Raw genomic sequence first — 25,522 nt, 5'->3', positions numbered from 1 at the left:
TTCAGCTCAAATTTGATTGAGCTCGTAAACTCGAGGGAGGCCAAAATTGATTTATTTTGGACATGAGTTGACCCCCCCTTTGTCTACATCAGATTCTCCCTTTCTTGAAGAACTCATCTCCCGATGAGTTAGCTTTGGTTTCTTTTGAGGAGGCAAAGGCATCGCATCTAATTCATTGATCTTATCTTCATATTTTTGCAGGATCTCATCTCTCTCTTTCAGGAATTGATCTTGTAAACATTGCTTCTTCTTCATGTACCTTTCTGTACGTAGATGCATCCATACTTGAAGCTTGTACAGTTCATATTCCAGAGGATGTGTTGACTTTGATGGAATCCACATATCCATAGAATCTTCAATTTCATCGGACTTGTTTTCTTTGATTTTTTTGTCTTTTTTCATTTTTTTAGACGACTCAAAAATACTAAAAAAAACTCAATCTAAAAAAAACTCTAAACTCACAATTCTTTTAGAGACTCAACAAGACTCACAACAAAATGACTTGACTTGACAAACTAAAATAAAACTTGACAGACTCAGACTTAGCAATTCAATTTAACAACCAAACCCTAGGACTTCCTAACTTGCTCTGATACCAAATTGGTGGGGCAAGAAATATTGGGGAGCCTATACCCCTCGCCCGCACGAATGAGATAACTCGAACGACCCACTAATTCACGAAAGTAAGATGAAGAAGATGAGGAAGAACAAACTCTTACATTTCAAATTAAACTAAAAAGAAGAAATTAAAAGATTAGAAACGACGATTTAACAAACTCGACTCGAAATTAAAAGACACCCTAAAGTTGCTTCACTTAGAGATGAAAGATACAGATGGAGTGGCACTTGCGGAGAGACGAAAAATATTAGAAGCCGAGACGAAAGGTTGGAAAGAGCTCGCAAGATTTCCGGAGGGGATGAGAAAGAAGACGGACAAAGCTCGCAAGCTTTTCCACGAAACCTGCATGTTTACATTTCCAAAAATCACATATCATTCAACTATTTTAAAGCATTACAAATCCTCCATATATATAGGTATGAAAGGGAATATCAAAAGACACATAACATTAATTTGCATAAGAACCTAAGCACCATGAGCACGGAAATCCCCCCCATGCATCACGGAAAATAGCCCAAGCCCAGGAACCGAAGCAGCAGCCGCGGGATACAAGGAGGCTGCACGGAACCAAGGAGCCACAGCCGCGAGAATCATCCCAGACGCGAAAAACCAACAGCCGGCCGGAAATCCAAGGGGCAAAGGCACAAAAAAACTAAGACTCATGGTGGAAGCCAAGGAGCCACACATGGGAAATAACACTTCTTAGAATTCCAAAGGCCGGTTTGGAATTCCAAGGGACAAACATAATTAAAGACATAAAAATAATAAAAAGTACATTTAATAAAAGATAACTATGAACTAAAACTTAGCTAATAATGAGCTAACCCTTAGTTCAATAAGTGAGCTAATGATCAGCTCATAAATGAGCTAAAATTTCAGCTCAAATTTGTTTGAGCTCGTAAACTCGAGGGAGGACAAAATTGATTTATTTTGGACATGGATTGACCCCCCCCCTTTGTCTACATCAATTCCAAACCATGTGCTTAAAGATTATTTCAAACCGTATAATGTCTTTTATAGCTTGCATGCATGATTTTTTTTTTTTGAAATGAGCTGTTGCGTCTTTGTTGAGGGTCCATATAAACTTATATCACATCACCACCATCAACAACAACATCAAGCCGTTATCCCACTATGTGAGGTCGGCTACATGAATCTTTTTTCTCTATTGTGTCTTATTAAGATGATTGTTCGAAAAGTTTTACGCTAGCTGTCTGCTGCCTAATGTGCAACACTTTATTTTTCTCATCCAGGATTTGAGACCCGACAATGATAGTGTTGATCAACGTTTTAAAAGGCGAAATCGGGAATCGAGGCGTTTTGGCTAAGCAAGGCGAGGCGTAAGCCTAAAAAATTATAAAAATAAAGCAATTTAAAATTATGAAAAATGACAAAAATGTCAAAAAATAACAAAATATTATGTCAATTGTGAATTTGATGATTTGTTCTAAGATAACATTAGTATATTACTGGAAAAGAAGATTTAAAATAAACTCACTTAAAAATAAAACATCTCTTTAGGATCAAGACCCAATGCAGGCTCATCATCACTTTGATTTTCTTAAGAAGAATCTTCATAATTAATGTCAAAGTCATCCTCAAACTCTTCTTCATCTATAATATTTTTTCTTTTATCCCCTATATTAGTTAATATTTCGTTAGCTCTAGAATGAAATAATAATAGCATAAAAAATAATTCATTATATTTAAGAATACCTTTGAATTTTTTTGAAGCTCTAATCCACAACTTCGGCTTCGTTTCCTGCTTTCGAAACCGTTATTGCTTTTGGATTCGTTTCCTGCGTCGTCTCCTTCTGACTTCGTCTTCTGCACTCATGGCTTCATCTCTTTCCCTCACGGCTTCGCCTCTAGTTCGCCTTTCAATTCTCACAGGAAGCCCTAATCCTATACTCGAATACACAAACACGAATCGGCTGCGTGGTATTTACATATATACCGAAGAAAAAATTTCGAGGTGGTGCCTCATACTGCCTCGAGGCGTTACGCTCTAATGAGTACGCCTTGTGTGAAAAAATCGTAGGCTTCGCTGGATGGTTCGAGGCGTAAGCCCTGATACGCATGACTTCCGCCTCGACTTGAGGCGCGACTCAATGCGGACGCCTCGTCCGCTTTTTTAATGTTTGGTGTTGATATAGTTTCACATCATGTTGTTGCATAGACAATCCAATGTTAGCATCCAAAGATATCATGATATGAATCATATTCAATTTTGTAATTGGAGAAAATATTTCATAGTAGTTTATTTCATTGGATTGCATGTATCCTTTTGTGACCAACTTGGCTTTATGGTTGTTTGTGCTTCAATCAATTTTATATTTTAATGTAAAATTTCATTTGCACCCTACAACTTTTTCCCTTTAGAAAACTCAACTATTTTCCAAGTGTGGCTCTTTTCTCATAGCCTCCTTCCAAATCTTGTTTATTAATGCCTAAAATAGGAATTTTTTGAATTTTAATGGTGTTAATATTTTTAATGAAGGCTTTATGTATAAGACATATTTCAAAGAAAGATGAATTATGGGCTATGGGGGATGTTCAATACATTTTCTAACACATTTATGTATAATAATTGGTTGATAAATATCATTATTATGACAAGTAGGAATGTTACTTGACAAGGGCTTTGAGTCTTAAACTTGCTAGACGGTTTGGATGGGCTTCCTTGTTTTATGCTCTGACCTTGACCTTATTTTCGAGGACTTGAGTAGCATCCCGAGCTTTTGAGAGGGTTTTCCTGACGACATTCCATATGTCCGTTGTAGTAGATAGGAATATGAAATTATCGCTAATTTTTGGAGTCATGGAATTCTATAACTATGACATAATCATGGATTCCACTTCATCCCATGCTAAAAAATTATGATGTCCTTCTTTTGGCCCTACCCAAAGGAGGCGATTCATTTTTTCTTTCCCTTTCAAGTAGGTCTTCACAAATTGAAAGAGACCATTTCATGCAATTCTTCTCATTTAAGCGATATGAAAGTTGCATATTTTGGATATCTCCTCTTCCTTATTGCACATAGAGTCCTCCATTTGGTCATAGCTTTGGGTGGAATTAGCTTCAGGCATTGCAATATCAAAGTATAGCAATGAACGGTATATCAATCAAACCAGTAAGGTGCAGTGTAACAATGAAGGTTGTGTTGGTTATAGATAGGATAGCAAGGGAGTAGATGCATGATCGGGTCAGGCCACATGCTAGAGAAACCTTGCTAGACCCTTTCCTGGCTCCGTCTTTGGCACGCAAGTGAGAGGAAAGGGCCGTTCGGTTTAGTCAACTCACGCAGAAGCTACAGACGCAGGTCTCTTGCTCGATCAACTCCTAGGCCACACGAACTGCTCGGTTTGCTCGGCTTCACGTACATAGGGAGCTGCTCGATCTTCCTTGCTCCCTCGCTCGGCGAGATGCACGCAGGGATTTGGATGCTCAATCTCTCCCCCATCTCCCTATCAGTCTATCTCTCGACTTGCGAACGCAAAAGACATAACCAAGTCGGAACCTGTTCCCTTTCGTTTCTTAAGGGATGGTCGACAATGAAGGCACAACAGTAGAACAAAAATTTAGAATTCTGGCAATGACAATGTGGACTCTTATACCATTTTAAATTTAGAGAATTGGAGAGGAAAAAATATTGTTTTTATTGCATAAAACTCTCTCTATTTATAAATCTATACAAAATATCTTAATAAGGAAACAAATAATTATAGAATAATGCATAATTGTACTAATATAATCCTTCTTAAATCAGCCACCTAAATATGGAAGGAGATTGGCGTGATCCAAACGAGTCTCCCACAGATCCGCATGGTGGCCATGAGATCAAGAGTGAAGGGATGGCTAGGATGATATTTGACATAAATCTAAAAAGGCTTGGTTAAGTTTTAAAAATGATTTTTTTATTATATTTAAATGAGAATTTGACTCTTAATTAGATACAATGGAGAAATAAGATTCATATAGCCGAGCCCATTTAGTGGAGTAAAGGCTTGTTTTGTTGCCGTAAACTATTCTTGGAATTAATAGTTTATCAATGAAAAACCTATTTTATTGATATTATTATAGTTTTTCTTTATTATGTGTGACATTAGTTGGTCAGCATTTGAGAATTAGATGATTAAATTTATTGGTTTTGCTGAAAGGTTGCTTCCAGAGTGTCGTGAAAGTTTTGTTGGGATGTTTAATATATACGAACTGGCCATTTTTTCTCTTCTCTTGGGTTTTCAGGCAATAAAAAGGGGGTTGAATCTGATCAAGAAGGATTAATGAAGTTGACTCCTAATAGTATTTAAAAAGTTGTTGTTGATGATGGATTGATCTATTTCTTGAAAATATTTCAGTATATTATGCAACTTGAGGTGTATCAGCAATTTCTGTTATTTTTTCTGTTATATGTCACAAATGGTATTGGAGTGCTAGTTTCCATGGTTATTTTTGTAACTAATTTGTCTTGGAGGCACTTTGTGGTTTTCTTTTTTTCTTCAAAGCACTGTAATGGTTTAGTTGCATTCAGATTAAATCATGTTAAGTCAGTCAGTTAAAATTATGTATTTTTGCTTATGACACATCTTTTTGCTAATGTTTTTATCTGCTTGGATACTGTGAATTACTGGGGAATAACCACTCCATTTTGTTTTACTCCATTTCCTTGTTGTTGAGTCTGCATCTAATTCCTGGGCTTGTGTCTAAGTTTTTAACTACTTTTGACTTCCATTTGTGATTTAGCTTAGTTCCTCTTGTCAAGAAGATTGGAGAGGATAGGGTTTTGGAAATGACAAACAAGCTCTGTGATAAATTACTTAATGGGAAAGATCAGCACCGTGACATCGCTAGTATAGCCTTGAAGACTATAATTTCAGAGGTTTCTTCACAAGCTCTTGCTCAACGCATCCTGGTCTCGGTTACGCCTCAGCTGATAAAGGGGGTCACTGGTCCTGTAAGTTCAAATGCTGCATTGTTTGTTTTAAGACATGGTTGGACAAGCATTTATTCTAGTGTTTGCAGAGTGTGTTTTGGTTGGTTTCCCTTCCCTTAGATCTCACCATCAACTTTATTTGCACATGATTCAGTGACACATAGATGAACATGTGGCTTCTTTAAGATCCACGTTCTCTATTAAAAATCCTGTAGGATCAGTTGATGTAATTGTTGTGTTCCTTATTCATTATATCCTTTTAGATTTGAAGTTTAGGTCTTGGATTTTTTGTTGGTATCACATCTTAACTGACTTGCATTTCTAATATTTCACGTGTGTGCATATTCGCAGGTTAGTTTATTTCAGGTTAACAACCCTTGCAGTTTGTTATCCCTTATCTATGTATTTACATAAATTTCATCACAAGTAGATTTTCATCTTAGCATTAGATCAGTTGAGAAGATTGCCAAACAGTTGACAGTCTTGATGGGCTCTCAAGCACCTCTCATTTGCATATGTTGACATTTCCTTGGAAATTCCGATCACTGTGGTAGTATCGGTGGCCATATGTTATCCTTGACATATACCCTGACACTGATTTTCAAAACATCTTGGTTTTTTATTCCTACATGAATGTTCGTGGTGCATTGGCCTCTTTCTTTGCTAGCATTTTTTTTTTTCTGTTTATTTGGTAGTGTTTGCTAGATATTTGAAGGTTCAATATACATCTTAGAAGATGGTTTCTTAGTATCATATTTGTATGGTGAATTTATGCATCTCGATAACATTGCGGGAATTAAGTATTTCCAAGAAAGAGAAGGGCTAAATATTCTTTTGATTGTTACCTATCTGTGATAGTTGCATTTCAGTCTTAAAGGTGCTATTTAGTAAAGATGATGGAAGTTATCATTCATAAGTTCTAACAGTAGTTGGTCATATATCGGCTTCTAGTTTTTTTTTCTATTTTTGTAGTGCTAACGTATCCTCATCATAAGCTTAATCACAATATTTTTCAGTATTTAACTCACTTTTCAACTCCTATATACTTAAATCTTGAAAGACAAGTGATGCTGTTAATTCACCAGAGATGCATAACTGTTCTTTTTAGCTTTGTGCAATCATCTTTTTAGTTCTGCTTGGGTTATTAGCCTGTGAGTTATTATGCCTGAGAAAACTTTGACTAGAGTCTTAATTAAAGTGCTTCTCTTATGAAGATGCTTCAGATACATCTATAACTAAACATATTTTGTGTTTGGTTTTCTTGATAAAATTATTTTTATTCAATATTTTTGCTCTTAATGATGCTCATAAGATTAATACATGTGATTGTATGCTCAACTACCGTAATGTCTTTGCTAGGGCAAGAGTACGGAAATTAAGTGTGAAAGTCTTGATATCTTATGCGATGTATTGCATAGATTTGGCAACTTGATGACCAAAGATCATAAAGAATTGCTGAGCGCACTTCTTTCGCAGTTGAATGTTAATCAGGCCAGTGTGAGAAAGAAGTCAGTTGCTTGCATTGGTGAGTTGAATGCACTTGCATATTCTTATGCACCTTGATTTTGTGTTTCCCTTTATTAGGCTTATTATTTGGGCTTCATTTAGTTGGTGGAAATGCTTGTCAGTCCGACCCAGATAACAAAAATGTCTAAATTGCTGGAATAGTGACTTGTTGTGGCATTACATGTCTCACCATCCCAATGGTGCCTGGGCTAACTTTGGTGGTGCCACACTTCTTTTGGTTTATCGTAAAATTTGTCTTCACATGTTAACTGATTGGATATATTGCAGCATCTCTTGCCTCAAGTTTGTCGGATGATATACTAGCCAAGGCAACTGCTGAAGTAGTGCAGCTGTTGAAAAATAAGAATACAAAGTCAGAAATAACTCGAACAAACATCCAGATGGTTGGAGCTTTTAGGTATGTGTTACACTTCAATGTGCCAAAAAGTTCAATTTTTCTTTTTTTTATTTTGTTGACTGAAAGACCAGGGAAAACCCTTTCTGATTAATTAAATTAAAAAAAAATAATGCAAAGTCACAATAAAACAGAGATCAAAAGGTATAGTGAGAGAAATGTCATCACAACAACAATAACAACAACAACATCAAGCCTTTGTCCTACTACATGGGGCCGGCTACATGAATCCTTTTTCTCCATTGTGTCCTATTAAAAGTCAAATTTTCGTTTAAATCTAACGAAGAAAGATCATTTCTAATATTTTCTAACCAAGTCTTTTTAGGTCTACCTCTACTTTTCTTAATATAGTTAGAGAAATGTCATCAAGCAAGTAACTAAGTTTTGTCCAAAAAATCTAAAGTCTTATATGGAAGATTGTCCCCCTTCTCTTTTTGTAACTAAGAAGTGCCTTTTTCCCTTGTTGTTGTAGTTTCAAAAATAAGCTTTGGAGTTATTGTTGAAATAAATGTTTTTGTCTTCTGTTTTTTATTTGAAAAGGCTGTTTCTTTCATCTGAGTGTCCACATTGCAAAGAGGGAGAAAATTTACCAAATATCTTTGGAATTTTTGTTTAGAGAAAAAGGCCAAAATGATCCTTCGATTCTTTTTCCAAGACAAAAAATGATCCCAACTATATTAAAGGACCATTTTGATCCCTCAACTCTTTAAAGAGGCATATGACTATTTTGGCTCCTTTTAAAGGACTCGAGGGACCAAAATGGTCCTTTAATATAGTTGAGGACTTTACCAATCAAGGTCTTTTCTCAAATAATAGAGATACATCCACAAATAAAGATGTGGAACTCATTCTCCAAAGTCATAGAGATGTTCATCGAATTATTTATTTAAACTTTAGTATTGGACTTACCAATCAAGTTGATCCAACCAAGGTTCTAACTTACAAGAAAACCAAAGCTTTCCAAATGTAGCTATAATGTGGATTGTGAATACCACTATTCTTGAGAAAAAAATGTATATAGAGTTAAGATTGAAGAGATGGATAAAAGCATCCACTTTGGAGCATCATAATGTTTGAATATGTCACCATGAGGGGAAAGGAATTGAGATTGCACTGAACAATTTATGTTGCATTCAAATTGGGCAAGATCAGGGTAGTTTAGAGCTTGTTTTTTTATCATGCTGTTACGCCGGCCCAGGAGGGGCCGGCTGGACCGGTCCAGCCCGGACCGGTCCAGCCCGGACCGGTCCACTGCTTCTACAGGCGGAAAAAAATGGGGGGAGCGCGACTCTGAGCGGAAACGGGGGGTGAGCCGCGTGGGTTTGGGGAGCGTTTGGAGGGAAATTTTGAATGTTGAGGGCTGTTTTAGGAAGTTTGTAATTGTCCTTTGTCTTTAATTAGGAGTTTTGGGTGTGAATGAGGGATTATCTTGCATTTTGAATATTGTTGAGATCTAGGTTTTCTTGTTCTTGGGCTCTAGACTACGGCTAGAGATTTGGAGAGTTTTTCCTTCCTCTCGAATCGAAGGAAAGTTGTATCTTACTTGTCTCTTGCATTTACTAGTGGAATACAATCATTTGCTATTGATTTCCTACGTTTTCTCTCAGTTTTTCTCCACTTTTCCGCTGTTTTTCACTGTTTTCCTGTGCGGGACAGCATTTGGCGAGGAGATTTGCACTAGAGACGCATAGGAAATACTTGATCCCAAGTATTTCCTATCACATGCATCCACTTATTTTCCAAAATTTGATGCTATTTCCTTTATGTATGTTTCGGGAGATATTGAGGGAAAAAAGAAGTTATTTTTGCCTCTTTAATAAAAATCAAGAGAAGTATTGGCTAGACACTTGCTTTTGATAATAGAACCAAGGAATTAGGCTCCACATGGATGAATTTTCAAATCCATTTAGAAAGTAAAGAGATAATGTTAAGCACTCTAAATTTTTTAGAATTTCAAATTATTTTCCAATTTATTAAATTAAGATTCTTGATCTCATCGTCATGGGTGGAGCTATAGTGGGGGTATTGGTGGCCATTTCTGCTTGGCCCAACAGTTCAAGGAGGTTATCTTGCGTTAAAAGCTTAGCCAAAGGTATTGTTACTTAAAAAGCATCTATGTGGAATTAATTCTTTTTCTTTTGCATTAATTTTGTGGTTAGAAAACTTTGAGTGAGGAGAAAAAGTGTTTGCACATGTATTTTTGGAGAGGGAAAATTTTATAGTTCATAATAAAAGAAAAAGAAAAAAAATGAGAGGCAGAGATAGAGGGAAAGAGAGAGAATAGGTAATAGATATATATAAGTAATCAGTATCTTGATGTACACTAAACGAAGCTCGATTAGAATGTGGATGATTTATTTGAACTATCTTGAAGATCCGGACATGATTGCATAGTTTGTTTCATGAGAAGACTTGTTGTTTAAAATTTTGTTAAATAAGTGAATATTTCATGTAAAGGAACTTCAAGCACACAAAACCATATAAAAATTTCTACTAATCATCATCATACTCACTACTTGTTACATGGGTGTCTACTTTGGGGTTGAAGGTGTGAGTTGGCCTAGTTGGCAACAACGAGTATTTGTATTTGTATCGACATTTTTTAGGAAGAGCATCACCCCTCCCCAAACAAAAGAAATATTTTGTTTGTATATCATATTATTTTTATTTGCATAAATATAATTTCCACAAAATATTAAATTTGTGCCCTCTACAACATTTTAAAACTGAAGGTTATGAATATCTACTGAAAAATGTTAATAGCATTTTAAAATAATACATTTGTACCTCTATTTGGCTCAGCTATTGCTAATCATTACCCTCAATTTTTCTTGTTAAAGGTGTTTCATATTTTTTGGTGTTAAGCATTCATTTCTGGCCCTTATATGCATTCATGCAACATGTATGCATATGCATACAGCTATTACTTAAGACAAAAAACCCTTTGTAATTGGATTTCTGCAATGTCACATGGTTAATGTCTTTTTATAACCTTTTCATGTGAACTTAAGTTTTAACTTTATTTTTTTTTCATCGGTGGTGTAAACTTTTGTGAATGAGCTATGCTAGTTCTTTAAATGAGCTCAACCTAACAAGCCATGTTGTTGTGTTGACTTGGTTTGTTGAACATTTGATTAACTTTGCAAATTGGATAATGAGTTGGTTTTACATGCATAAAAACTAATACATGCTTCATTAACCCAAGTATCATGTTTGCTTTCACTTAATCTCTTCTTATACATTGTATTTATCAGACCTCTTTTCTTCTCTCCCATCATCATCTTATCTTCTTTCTCCTCATATCCTCTTTTTTATATAATTGCTAATCTCATGAAGTTGAGTCTAATTTGGGCTGGATTGTTGGTTCTTCTTGTTGCATCCTCAACGATTAGGATTAATGTGGATGTCCTCAAATCCAACTTTCTTGTTGTTTTTCCTGATTGAAATCGACTTAAATCTCTTCAAGACTACTTTTTTTGTTGGAGAATTTACTCAAATTAATTTAAATTCCAAGGAGGCCTTGAAAATACATATGAAGATTTACCTAGCTCTTCTTTTAAATTAAACGCTTCATTTATGCACAAGACCTGTAACTAAAATCTCAAGCACTTTTTTATTTTTTAATTTTTGGGCATTTTAACAAATTCTAGCATGCTCAATGTCATAGTTCAAACTCATATACATCGTTTTTTTGTCTATTCTGGCTTTACATGATTAACATGTTATCTTGGTGCTGCTCCCTAGGGATGCAATGGATTTTAAGAGTGTTGCACATGAACACGCTTTATAGATTTTCTGATAGAAATCCAGTTTTTGCACGAAGGGGAGCCTTAATGATAAAAGTTGCACTTTTTTGTATATTAAAGGTCTTATAATCTCCCCTTGTTATGGAATTGAAGTTCTCAAGCATTGCTTTTCACATAGCCTAGAATCTTTATGAGGTATGTAGGATTCTAGAGGTGATCTTATGTATTAAAATGAAGGTCCCTGCCATGCAACACTTTGTCTCAAGAAAGTTTAAATGGTGACTCCCATGGTATAGCAGATCATCTTGCATTACATTTATTTTCGATCGTCTAACTAATGTATTGCTTTGATATTGCTTGTGATGGCACGTACTCTTTGCAATGGAGATATTATCTGCTTTGAACTCATAACTTCATTATTGTATATTCGTGATGCAAAATTTGTGGGAGGACGCTCATCTTAGAAATGCTTAAAATGAGCTTGCTTTATTTTGGATTTCATGATGGTAACTGTCAAAATGAGCATGCTTGTCGTTCTGAAGGGCACTTTGATGTTTATTTAAGAGATTAATAATCGTCCCCAGATAAGTAATTGATGTTCTCTTATCAGTCTTAAACACAGCCTAGAATCATTAACTAGATAAGTAGGATCATAAATATGACTCTTACATGCCTGTTATGTAGCACATTTTTCCCAAACAAGTTCTAGAGACAGCTCCTTTGGTAACATTATGTCCTGCATTGAGCTTAATTTCTTCATTTGTTTGATGTATTCCTTTGATATCTTCTGCCAAAGTTTGAACTTTCATCCATCAAGATATTGTCTACTTTAGCCTCACATACCTCATGATTTTGTCCACTTGATGCATGTTATGTAGCACATTCCTTTTATTTAGTTTCTGTCCTGATGTCATATAACTTTATTCTTTTATGGATTTAGTGCTTGGTATTTTCTTATCCTCACTTCATTTTTTACTTAAGTTTTAAATATTAATTAACTCTTTACTTTTCTTATTAAATGGCATTATAAATGGTACTGTCTTCTGTAAGTATCTATTCTCTCACTCTAAAAATTATGCTAAAATCTGAATAAGACAAAATGTTCTTTGTTTTTGTCAAATATGAAAACTACGTGATACTTGTTAAGTTGCTTTTCTTTGTTATACTTTTGAAAGCTATTGCGTGCTATTACTTCAGCTTTATAAAATCCATTCATTGTGCCAGTGATGAAACTTTATGAACTATTCAAATTGCCTCCATTCTAACTAATTCATTGAGCAGTTTTTTTGGCATTGTGGTCTTATTTCTTATTCATATGCATGCCTTAAAAATATTTGATGTGGGCTTTGGTTTAATAATTTTGTACTAGTTTTCATGCTTTTTTCATGTTGGAAATTTAATTTATTTATAGCATGAGTTTCTGTTATTTCCGCAGTCCACGTTTCCCTTAAAAAATTGTTAATAGTGAATTTTATCTATATCATTATGTCCCAGTCGTTCTGTTGGATATCGTTTTGGGCCTCATCTTGGTGAGACTGTTCCCTTGCTTATTAGCTATTGCACAAGTGCATCTGAAGCTGATGAAGAGCTGCGTGAGTATAGTTTGCAGGTACTTTTGTCATCACGTTGCACTTGAAATTTATTAGCGACTTAACATGTATTTAAGCTTATTAGCTATTGCACAAGTGCATCTGGAATTTATTAGCGACTTAACATATCTTTTGATTTCATCTGAATATTTTGGTAGGCATTGGAAAGCTTTCTACTGAGATGCCCTAGAGATATATCTTCATATTGTCATGATATCTTGAATCTTACTCTGGAGTATTTAAGCTATGATCCGAATTTCACCGATAGTATGGATGAAGATACTGATGATGAAAGTAACGTGGAGGAGGAAGAGGAGTATGTTTTTCAATGGTTCATGTACCATTGTTGATCATTCCAAGAATCCTATTGAATATATATTTTTTTGCTCCTAATATGTACTTCTATGGCAGTGAAAGTGCAAATGAATATACGGATGATGAGGATGCGAGCTGGAAAGTTCGAAGAGCTGCTGCAAAATGCTTATCTGCTATTATTGTTTCACGTCCAGAAATGCTCTCAAAGATGTACTTGGAGGTAAGTTTATATGTTGGATTCTCTGGCGTGTTTATTGTCCTGTTATACCAAAAGAAATAAAAACCGAAAGAGAAAACATCGATAGATGAAATAATGCTTTTCAGATGTTGCAATTAAGTTACAGTTATATTTTGTAAGGGACTTTTTGGTTTGCTGAAAAAAGATCGTAGAGTAAAATGAATGTGGTGTAAAAAGAATTTAGTGTAGTGTAAAATGATTGTAGTGTATTTGAAATGTTTGAAGTTGTTTAAATAAATGTAAAAGGAATTCATTAGATTATTATTATTTTATTTGATTTGAAATAAAATGAATGTAGTCGTCCAGTGCCGGGCTACGGCGGTGGCGATGGGGGTGGTGACAAGGTAGTTTGGTTGCGATGAAAACAGTTTTCATTCAAAATTGTGTGAGTTTGCTTTACCTCAAAAATGAACTTGAATACTTTGTATTATATGTAAAATAATTTACAATGCATTCTTTTTCCATCCAATCAAACTCTAATATTTTCAAAACACCTTTAAAAGGAATACTTTACATCCACTTTACTTCAAACCAAACATCCCCTAAGAGAAAAATTTCAAAATGGTTCCTAAACTATTTATATGGGGCCATTTTAGTCCCTTACTATTATTCAATTTGCTTAATTGACTCATCAAACTATCTAAAATAGTCTATCTGTTGGATTATTTGTGATCAGATTTAAGGAGTTAGAGTACTATCTTGGATCAAATTCGCGAAGGCAAGGGAATTAATTAGATACATTAGATAAGTCGGAGACTAAATGGCCCATCAGAAATACTCCATGGACAATTTTGATCTTATTCTTTATTTTTAAGTAGGTGAAATCTATACTGGGCTGGTGTAGCTGTAGGAGCATGTAGCTGAAATTTTCTTAGTTTGTTTTGTTGATCTTCCATGAAACTGTTTGATATAGTTCTAAGATATGCTATCACCGAGACTATATATTAGTCCATGTTGATTTTTACTTTTTTTTTTTGTAGGCATGCCCAAAGTTGATAGAAAGGTTTCGTGAAAGAGAGGAAAATGTCAAGGTACTATAAAATCTGATGATGTAATAATCTCGAGAAATTTCCTTTTTGTCCACCTTAGTCTTGTTTCTTTTTTCCTCATAGATGGATGTATTTAACACTTTTATCGAGTTGCTAAGACAGACTGGAAATGTGACAAAGGGACAGGCTGATTTTGATGAGTCAAGGTAAGTAGTTTACTTTTTCCACGCACTTGGATGGAACGGCTTTACTTCATGCACAATATTGTCCCTTATCACTTTGTAACTATGTTCTTAAACTGAAAGTGATTGGCGTCCTTTTTTTTTGAAGCAGCAGGTAGCTACTGTTGAGTAACTGGTAAAAAATTCTCTGCAAGTTCCATGAATTGTTTGTAATTGTTATGTGAAATTATCTGTGTTTTGCAAAAGTTAAATGCAGTGATGTGTGCAGCCTTTATTTTTTGATCATAATCCTTGGTTCTGTCTGATAATCGCTTGCATCTTTGTTTAAGCTTCCGTATATTTAATGCCTTCTTATTCTGTCTATAAGATGGTTTGATCACACCTTTTCAAGTCTTTTTCTTACATAATTGAGTTTTTTTTTCCCAACTTCTCTCCCTTTTCTAGAGCCTAGGTTTGGAAATGTAAATGAATCAAAATTACAACCAAAGCTATAATAGGATCCCAATAATGTTATCCAACTAAAAACTTGCGCCTCTTGCAAAGATATTTAAATGATTGTAGATATTCAGCTTTCAGTGATTTTGTGTAGCTGTTCCCTTGATTGCGCAATTTAGTATGCGATGCTCACTTTTTCTTTATGTCAGAACCTGAAAATTATCGAGCAGCATGGTCAACTAGTTGTTTTTATGGTACTTGGTGGCCTAAGTTTTAGGTAAGAATTCATTGTAAACCGTTGCTCCTTTGTCTGGTCGTTGGGATGGGGTTTATCTCAATTCTCCTCATGACATTTTCTTGTTATTCTATTTTTCAATTTCCTTTTGCTTTCTACAGGTTTATGCATGCCCCTTGATGCCGCGTGGATAGTGAAGGTCCTGACACATTTCTAGGAGAATGCAAGAAATTAAATTGAGTTTAATTTTTTTTGAATGCTGTGGAATATATTCATGGATATTAAGCTGAGAAGTTTTAGAGAGAGATTGCTCCAGAGAGGGAGAAGTGGGCAACAAATAGTAGAGTTTAAATAGTGGAAAAGGGTTATGGGAGAGAGAATTGCACAATGTGAGAGTTTTTGTTTGAGAGAGTTGGAGGAATAGAGAAAGTAGGGTGAAAGATACATCGAATAGTCGAAGATATGAATGATGAATAATAAAGAGGAGACAAGAGGGTTGGGATGGATGCGGGAAGATGAAGCGATACATGAGGAGATAGATGGGTGTAAGGTACTGACTTAATATCATCATGAATCACATGGTGAGAGAAGTTTAAAGCTTGTTTTCAAGCTTCTTGTGTGAGAAGTCTAAGAATGAGTTATGCGTTTTGTTAGTTATTGACACAATATTTATGCATGAATCAAATTGTGAGATAGTTATTAGGCTTAATATCATCATGAATCATGAAGCTTAATATCATCATGAATCACATAGTGAGACAATTTTAAAGCTAGTTTTCAAGATTCTTGTATGAAAAGCCTAAGGATGAGTTATGCGATTTGTTAGTTATTAACTCAATATTTATGCATGAATCAAATTATAAGGTGTTTCTTAGGCTTCTTGAGTGAAAATTTGGAAATGAGTTAAGGTGATTTTGCATTTAGTTAGTGGCTATATAAGTTGATGTGTGAAAGTTTAATTGATATTAGAAGTATAAGGCAATCTTAAATTTTTTGTGAAGGATTCCGATGGAGATTGGTTTGAGAATGGATCCTAGTGATATTTTCAACTAAGCATTAGCTCTATGTGAACTGAAGTGATTTTGAATTTGTCCACCTTGGCAAACTGTTGCGGGGGATGGATGGATATTACTTTAAGTTATTTGATAGTTGGATTTCAATTTTAAATATTTTTGGGATTTTGAGATTTTTTTAGATTTTTGTGGGTATTTGGGTGGAGCTTGGAATGCATTTGAAGGTGTTTGTGAACCCCTCCGGTTGAGATTTTCGTTCAACACCGCCATCATTGGGGTGTTTGGGGACATTTCCATTTTCTGGATCAAGGTTTAAAATTGCGTAATTAAGCCTCAAGGCGGTTTTCGTCCGTGAGGCGAGGCGTAAGCCTCGAGGCGGTCTGAGGCTTACGCCTCACAGACATAGAATTGCGTAAATGAGAAATTAAGGGTTTTAGCAGGTAAATAATAGCAATATTCTATCTTACAATAAAAACATCTAAATGATATATGAAAATAGAGGAAAGTAAGAAAATAAATGCAATAAAATCATGTCCCAAAGTATAAAATCACTAAATATTAGTTTAACAAAACTCCCAAAGTACAAAGAACATATAAAATGCAATCATATCCCATCTAACCATGTCTCATAAAACAAAAATCCAAAAACACACAAAAACAATAAAAAAAAACATAAACCCTATATTTTCTTACACTTGAAAAATCTAACCCTAAACTAAAAAAAAATACCTAAAATCGAATGTGGAGTACTCCTAGAGGGCGGCCGGACACTTCAACTTCTCCAGAGAGAGGCGGCGATGGCGGGAGAAGCGGTGGGAAGGGAAGCCGACGGGTGCGGGTGCCCTCTGTTTTGTGAACACAGCGTGCGGGAGCCCTCTGTTTCGCGAACACAGCGTGCAGGAAGGGAGCTGTGCGGGTTTAAGGAAGAAAAACTCTTCATTTTAAGTGGGTGGGCCTATTGCTATGAGGCGTACGCCTCTGTCAGAATTGCACAATTGCGCTTCTGAGGCGCGCCTCAGTCTAAGTGAGGCGTATGCATCTGCCATGAGAGGAATTGCGTAAGCCTCGAGGCGGTTTTGGGTCAAATTGCTCAGAGGCGCGCCTCTTATTGCGCAATTTTAAACAGAGTTCTGGATTGAACCTTGTCGACTCTGTCTACTGGTCGACAGAGGATTAGGTTTCATGGGTTTTATGCCTTTATTAGTGAATTCTCTTGAATATAGGCCTTGAAGACATAATATGAATGTATTAAAACAAATACACTGGTCGCCACAACCGTGTATTTGTTTGAATGTTCGAACCCTGTCGACTCCTATTGATCTGTATAGAAGGATCGGGTTCGAAGTAGAATTCACTTATTTACCCACGCAACATCCCTAGACGTCACATGTGTACCAATAACACGCTCACCGGGGCCCATGCGGGTATTTGGGGGCATTTTATAATTATACACTGTCTACTCCTTTATACCTGCTTAGGAGGATCGGGTTCAAATTTAATAACCCGCGCAACATCCCTAGACGTCACATGTGTACCAATAACACGCTCGCAGAGGCTCATGCGGGTTTTGTGATTGCATTTACCCCTTTAGTGTACTTATGTGTATACAAACTACGGTGCATGTGTGCAGGTACTTTGAAAGTACTTGTAGACGCCTTCTGTCCGCTTGCATAGAAGTTGCGGATCCGTTGGCGTGGCATTGTAGTTTGTGGACGCCTTCTGTTTGTTTGTATAGAAGTTGCGGATCCGGTGGCGTTGCATTGTAGTTTGTGGACGCCTTCTGTCTGCTTGTACGAATGTTGCAGGTCCGGTGGCGTGGCGTAGCAGCTTCTGGATCAGTTATTTGTTGCTTTATACAGGTAGACTGTCGTGCACTACTTGCATGATTTGCGCAGGTAGATTGTAGTGCACTAACTAATCTTCTGCTTTTGGTTGTTGGAGCTTGCACTTGTCGTATTCTCCATGCTTTTTGTTGTGGTCTTTGGTCTTTTCAGTACACCCTCTATTGTTGTATGTAGGTAGGTAGATATCTTCATTTGCAGGCTAAAATTGACTACATGACACTCCATTTACTGAAGTCTTTCTCCATCTACCCACAGATGGTATATGGTGCTCACATCTGTATTCGTGGACTTGTATGTATTGCAGATCTTCTGGGCCATCTGTCTCTATGGATGTTGCATTGCACACTCTTCATGCTTTGCAGAGATGTTTAGATCTCCAAACTTTACTCATGATCATATCACTGCACCGCTTATGGATAGATCTTTACATATATTGGAGCTCCTCTATTGCTTGAGGTATTTGCTTGCAATTATACTATAGTCCTTGTATGCAACGACTGGTAAGTCATCTGGTTCATTAGGGCTTCTAATCTTCAATATACAAGTTCCTTGGTCGATTGATATGAATACAACAGATTTCATGTTGGCTATACATAAATCGAGGGTCCTGTAACATATCTATTCTTCTCATTTGAAAGTAGACTCTTGCATGCTCATTTACACATTAGCTTGTATTGATAACAAAGAATCCGCTTCTTCTACCTCTCCTTTGCTTTGCCTATGAACATATCACTACATCATCCTTGCTACAACTCATACATATTTTTTTGATTGCGTTGTTATTGACATGCTCATTGCTCTTGCTCTTTTAGTTATAAACAAGTTTTAGGTGTACTGTAGTTTACACCATATGTTCATTACAAGTCTTCTACACATGTTTGTAGGCAAGTCTTGTGATGTCATTGGAAATTCAAGCTTATTGCGACTCGATTGAGCTCAAATTGGGTTCAATTCTTTATGTTCATCTCGATCCTTGTAATTGTTGAAATTATCTCACACTATTCAGCTACATGATTAAAATAAGTATCATGAGCTGGTTTATTGCTAATTGCATGTAGATTTTGCAATTCCTTGGAGACATTGTGTTGTTATGTTGTATTATCATCATTTCTGAGCGAATGGTACTTTGCAAGTCTATTAATCCACAAGTTTATATATTTCAATTTGCATCTCAATTGAAATGGTAGTCTTCCAATATTTCATTGGTAGTATTGTAGTCATCGTTCAAATGAGGTTTCATTATTGCTCCTTCATCTTATAATCTTCGTCATGATTTACTTAAGTCAAATGAGTTTCAAGTCCAGGTTCAAGTGCAAATCAATTTCTTCTTGGTTGAGCTTGATTCAAATTCTTTATTGCCCAAGCATCATGTTCAAATTTTAGGTCCCCTGTGGTCTTTTCAAGTTCGAGTCTGAGTTCAAAGCAAGTTCACTTGTTGCAAGTCCAAGTCCTTATTTGAGTTCAACTACTCAAGTCAAGTTTGAAACAAGTTATTTGTTTATTTTGAGTTTGAATCCAACTAGTTCAAATCATATCCATTTGATGTTCAAATTAAGTCCAAGTTTGAACTCATTAGATTCAAGTATATTTTGCATTGTGTCCAAATATAAGTTCATTTCATAGTTCCAGTTCAATGTCAAAGTTCTTTGCATTTGTTCTTTTGAGTTCAAGTTATGCATAGTCCTTTGTTGTTCAAATGTGTTCAATCAGGTCCAAGTATATTATTATGTTTACCCGAAATTTCGGCAGTCTCCTGGCATCTCCCCCGTTTAGGGGTAAACTACGGGAAACTGGGCCTTTCCCACCACGTTAAGAAAAACGTGTATGGTAGGTGTCCTCGAACGAGGACACTGCGGTCTTGTATTTTTTTTATCCCCCACCACGCTAAGAAAAGCATGTATGGGTCTTCGGTACCTGTTGCAAAGGAAAAGCAGTTGTTTCCCCGCAAACGGGTACTTATGGGTATCCCCGCTTCGTCGTACGCATCGCATCGAGTTCCCATCCCACCACGCTAAGAAAAGGGTGTATAGGCGGTTTTCCGGTGCGCTACGAACTTCGAAGAAGGGATTTTAGGAGATTACCCGCTTCTTCGCAAGCGTCGTGATGCAGTTCCTCCCACCACGCTAAAAAAACATGTATAGGTCGTCGTTTTGTCTCGACGCATGCGTTGAAAGCGGGTTCTCGATGTTTTAGGGTTTAGAGAGATTATACCTGCGCGGGGTCGGCACGTGGATCGAGGGAAGGAGAGGTATGCTTCTTTTCTTTTTACCATTAATAATTATTAACCATAAAGAATCATAATTAATTATAGTTAATTATAATTAATTAATTATAATTAATAATGATTAATTATAATTAATTAACTATAATTTAAAATAATTAATCATAATTAAATAACTGATTATAATTAATAATTAATTAATACTAATTAATTAATTATGATTAATTTATCAATAATTAATTATAATTAATTGATAATTAATTATAATTAGTTATTTAATTAATAATAATTAATTAATTATACGTATTAAAAATAATTATAATTAATAATGCTTAATTATAATTAATAATTATTAATATATATATAAAAAACAAAACTCTCTTCCCCCTCTCTCGGTTTGGATATTTTACAGGATTTGGCCGAATAAGCGCACGAAAGGGAGATGGCTACCTTCGAAACGAGCGAGCTCTCGTTCTTCCTTCTAATTAAAATGTCGTAAGTCCTAATCTGACAGGAAGGGAGCGCCGTAGGGGGAGGCAGAGTCGGGTCCTTTGCAGGAGGAGCTCAGCCGAATGAGTGGGGAAGGAGAGTGAAGATCGGATCGTGGCTTTCGTTCGGCCTGGGAGGTGGAGCTTCGGGATTAAAGGGGCTGCTCGTTTCAGCTATGAGAGGGGATAAGGTGTTCGGCCAGAGAAGCAGGAGAGGAGTTCGGTCGAGTTAGAGGAGTTGGAGGTCGGGATGGGGTTTGGATGGCTGCAGGTATGAGGAAGAAAAATACTCTCTCTCTCTCTCTCTCTCTAAGGATCGGGAGGCTGCGTCGGGAGCTAGGGTTGGGACGTCGGGGAGGAATCGGGAGAGCAGCGAATGTGATTTCGCGTGTGGAGAAGCAGAGAGCCGAATGCTCTGTTTGGCTTGGTATTTAACGACGCCAAAGAGCTATATATATATATATATATAAGATTTACGTGAACAAATAAAACGACTTTTCACTTGTATATATATGATGCACACTTATAAGCATACTGTCTCAAGATTTTGATCCATTCAATTATAAATTCATTTAGATTGAATCTTAATCTATGGGGAGAATGCTTAATAAACTTGATATGATTATGCCAGGTGGCATAATAATATGATTCAAATCAAGTGATTTTCGTTATGCTTCTAAAAAACACTCATTCCTGTCATAATCATTTATTTTGATGCTATAAAATTATGGTAATTTATTCATACTTGATAAGATATATAATATTAGAGAAAAAGCTCAAAATAGTCCTCCCAATTATTCATGTGTGTTCATTTTAGCCTCAGAGTATCACATTTCTCCAGTTTAGCCCCCAAATAGTCCCTCAGGTCGAAACTGAGATAAATGGGGATATAAAATTGATCTTAATTTAACCCCTCGATTTACAAATTAGATTTTAATTTAGTCCCTTACTCTAAATCTAAACTAGCCAAATACGAATTATCTGGGAACTTTTTTTGATTTTTCCTAATGTTTATTATACTCTCTAAGTGCCATTATTATGAATGTATTTACTTTTATGTTTTGGTGTATCCTTATAAATACGAGCCCAAATAGATTCCATGTAAGAATTACAAATATTTACTGGTACTATTCCTATTAACAAGAATAATCTACTTATACCTAAGAGATGTTACCGTAAAATGATCTCTTACAAATATTTGCTGGTACTATTCCTATTAACAAAAATAATCTACTTATCCCTAAGAGATGTTACCTTAAAATGATCTTGAATTGTGCAATGCCGATCTCACCTTCAACTTGTTGTCAAATTCAAGATCTCTCCTTCAACTTTTAGGCAAATTCAACACATAGCATTGCAAATACTAGATCCAATTATGCATAGATTAGCGTACTGTCCTAGTAGAGAAATTCTTGTTGAGATTTTCAAAAATACAAAGATTTATAATTCACCTGGACAGAAGATGATATGATGAGCTAATTTATTAGGCCATTAGTGGAAGGATTTTCCTTTTAGAGAAATCGATTTCTCACTGTAAAGCAAAAACGTTTCCACATAAATTAAGATCAAGATCAAATGGACAGAATATCTAGTTATATGATCAATATATATATATTTTCCAGCTTAATCAGTCCTTTATTCAGTATGATTAAGACTTGAACTTGAGTTCCCCTTAGCCTTAACTATCTGAGGATATATATATAATTGAGGGAACTAACACTTCATGCTCCATCAAGCTTTCCAGCTGTGTAACTTCTCACTATCATGTTGTTAATATCAATAGGTATTTGAAATGGAGATGTTAGGAGAAACATGGAGGTCTCCATGTTGGAAGATGGAATTGGCAGCTTTGTAGTTTGACAACCTCAATAACATCCAGATAAACATAGTAAATGAAAAAAAAAATAATTGCACGATCTTTCTAGCCACACACATTGCTGAAAGTTCTAGAGATGTTGACACAAAAAATGTCCTTTGCCTTGAAAATGGCAGTTTCAATTCCATTGTTGTAGAATCATTTAAAAGCTGCAAAACTTAGTATTTGATCAAAATCATTGATCGAGAGAATCAAAACCATACAACATGTATATTAATATTTCTAGTATTCTTCAAAATATTTCTTCTTCCATTCAGGATGGTATTCCTAATTGTTTAGTTTTAAAGCATGGACCTTGTTGTGTGGTTAATTACATATTAAGAAGCTTTAGCAAAAAGTCAATGTTTTTTGGCCTATAATTTAGTTGATCTAAACCAAGCAACGTATAGTAAGTAAAAAAAGGTCAAAATCATGGTGATGTGGACATCGACCAGAGGTTCAAACATGTGTATCGCCGTAGACAGCGCAGATCGACGGCCACGATTCAGAGTTTATATTTTTAGTTATTCATGTATTTCTTTTATGCATTTTCTTTTATTTCCTATTGTACCCTTAGTATGAGTTGAGTCATGAGAGTAGCATCACATGGTAAGTCATTTATTTCCTTCTTTATCATTGCAGCCCTCGTTTTCTACTGAGGCAAGAAGTAACAAAAATTGTTAGATCTATAAACAAGCAGTTGCGTGAAAAATCCATCAAGACAAAGGTAAGATGTCTTATGTCTTACTAATATTGTCATTGTTTATATTGTTCTCTCAACTGTTTTTATTCTCTTATTTTTCATGTTCAGGTTGGAGCCTTTTCAGTTTTGAAGGAACTTGTGGTTGTTTTACCAGACTGTCTTGCCAATCATGTTGGATCCTTGGTTGCTGGAATAGAGAAGGCTTTGAATGTGAGTGATGCCCTTCATCTGTTGCAAAAAGAAGTTCCTAATCATTTTTATCCTAAACTCTATCATTCATAACCTTTACAGGATAAATCTTCTACCTCAAATTTAAAGATTGAGGCTCTGATTTTTACTAGATTAGTTCTTGCTTCACATTTGCCATCTGTTTTTCACGCTCATATCAAGGTAATTTCTGTTGATCTGTTGATGGTGTTATTGTGGCCCTTTTAGCAATCCTTTGCTTTCATTTGTAATAGTGATGATCTACATTACTTAAGAGAATATATATATATATATATATATATATGGAACTATCAGTTGAGGTATTAAGGGAGATATTTATTATAGTTGGAAGTCTCCCATTAGCTAACTTTTTCTGATTTCATTCCTCTTTTATAAGAGTATCCACTTAGCCTCTTTTATTTGTTTTACGAAAATTTTTATGCTTTTGTTTTCTACTCTTTCAATTTCTAGGAAGACAGCGTCTGATTGCACTGTTTTCTTGTATATGAGTATGCTATTGTTTCAATTCTTGTAAATTACTAAATCATAAAGAGGCTACTTTTCATTTTTTGTACATGTGATGGTCTTTTTACATTATTGTAAGCCACTTATCTATTCTGCTTCTTTGGAAAGCTAAATTATAGAAGATCATCACTATATTGTTGTTTAATTAATATTCAAATTCTAGATTCGATTCAGATTGAGCAAAAGCCATGTTTCTTAGCTTATAGCCAGCTAAACATCAAATTTGTTTTTTTTTTTGTGTATGTGTGTAATAGTTTGTGTGATCTATAACTAATTGTTTGTGAAACCCTCCGTAATGTTATAGATACAAGTTAGGATGCTCATTAGGGACAACGGTGTTAGTGAACCAAGCTGGCTTGAACTTGACTCATTAACGAGGTTGCGATTTGAGCTTATTGAGATTTGAGTTTGAGCTTATTGAGATTTGAGTTTGAGCTCAAACTCAAGCCTGCATATTAAACGAGCTCGAGTTTGAGTGTTATGAGACTCGGCTTATCGTTTTGTGAGCTTGCTTGATTAGGTAAATATTTAGGAGAAAATAAAATATTTCTATATGTAATTCATAATATTCAAGGGTAGATACTAAAGTTCTTTAGTACGTTATGTACATTTAAAAAAATACAAAAAATTGTACAAGAACAACAATAACATAAAGCCTTTATCCCACTACGTGAGGTCGGTTATATGAATCATTTTTCTTCAATATGTCTTGTTAAGAGTCTGATTCTCATTTACATCTAATAAAAAAAAAGATCATTTTTAATGTTTTCTAACTAAGCCTTTTTAGGTCTATCTTTACATTTCTTAACAAAGGTCAAATCTAATACATCTATAGTGACATTCTAGGTTAACATATTTCCTAATAGAGTCATTGGAAAGCTTACATTCTATATGACCAAATCATCTAAGGTGACTCTCTCTAATCTTATTTGTCATTGGAGCTACTCCAACATTTTCACGTAGATACTTGTTCACATTCTTTCTCTAAGAGTGAAGACACTCATCCACCCGACCATCCTCATAGGGTTGCAAATGAACCGAGCATTCGACAAGTTGCTCGTGGCTCGACTTGATAAGAGCACTTTTATTTTCGTTTGATAAGCTAGACGAACGAGCTCGAAGACTTCTGATCAAGGTTTAAAATTGCACAATTGGGTACTGAGGTGTTTTTTGTTCGTGAGGCGAGGCGTAAGCCTCAAGGAGTTTTGAGGTGTAAGCCTCAAAATCTAAAAATTGCGTAAAGTCAAAATAAAAGTTATAATTGATCTTTTATATAATATTCAAATAATATATTAGAGGATTACATAATAATTTTTTATTGAACTATGAAGTGACAAATTTACATAGACATGAAACAAAAAAAATCATAAGATGTAAAGTGCTAAGTAAAAAATTATGTGAAATAGAATTGAAATTTAAATATTACAGGAACAAAATAATATAAAATGTATGAATTGTATTAA

The 25,522-nt window shown here is 35.3% G+C and overlaps 1 protein-coding gene across 4 annotated transcripts in view; it reads left to right on the top strand.

Annotated features, from left to right (window-relative positions):
* Window positions 1-25,522, top strand: part of LOC110103544 (cullin-associated NEDD8-dissociated protein 1) — an 80,307-nt gene that overhangs the window by 9,933 nt on the left and 44,852 nt on the right. For 3 of the 4 annotated variants that reach the window (XM_028699811.1, XM_020832312.2, XM_028699812.1), the window contains 11 exons: window positions 5,364-5,574; window positions 6,913-7,078; window positions 7,348-7,477; window positions 12,715-12,829; window positions 12,968-13,125; window positions 13,221-13,344; window positions 14,343-14,393; window positions 14,475-14,557; window positions 23,267-23,351; window positions 23,436-23,537; window positions 23,619-23,717. In XM_028699811.1, coding sequence (XP_028555644.1) covers window positions 5,364-5,574; window positions 6,913-7,078; window positions 7,348-7,477; window positions 12,715-12,829; window positions 12,968-13,125; window positions 13,221-13,344; window positions 14,343-14,393; window positions 14,475-14,557; window positions 23,267-23,351; window positions 23,436-23,537; window positions 23,619-23,717 — 1,324 coding nt within the window. The remainder of the gene's footprint in view (window positions 1-5,363; window positions 5,575-6,912; window positions 7,079-7,347; window positions 7,478-12,714; window positions 12,830-12,967; window positions 13,126-13,220; window positions 13,345-14,342; window positions 14,394-14,474; window positions 14,558-23,266; window positions 23,352-23,435; window positions 23,538-23,618; window positions 23,718-25,522) is intronic. The other variant, XM_028699813.1, reaches the window with a different exon arrangement.

This window comes from Dendrobium catenatum, unplaced genomic scaffold (genome assembly GCF_001605985.2).
Source record: "Dendrobium catenatum unplaced genomic scaffold, ASM160598v2 fragScaff_scaffold_1395, whole genome shotgun sequence".
NCBI classification, from domain to species: Eukaryota; Viridiplantae; Streptophyta; class Magnoliopsida; order Asparagales; family Orchidaceae; genus Dendrobium; species Dendrobium catenatum.
The sequence above is the reverse complement of the archived record's forward strand: the minus strand, read 5'-3'. Positions and strand labels throughout refer to the sequence as shown.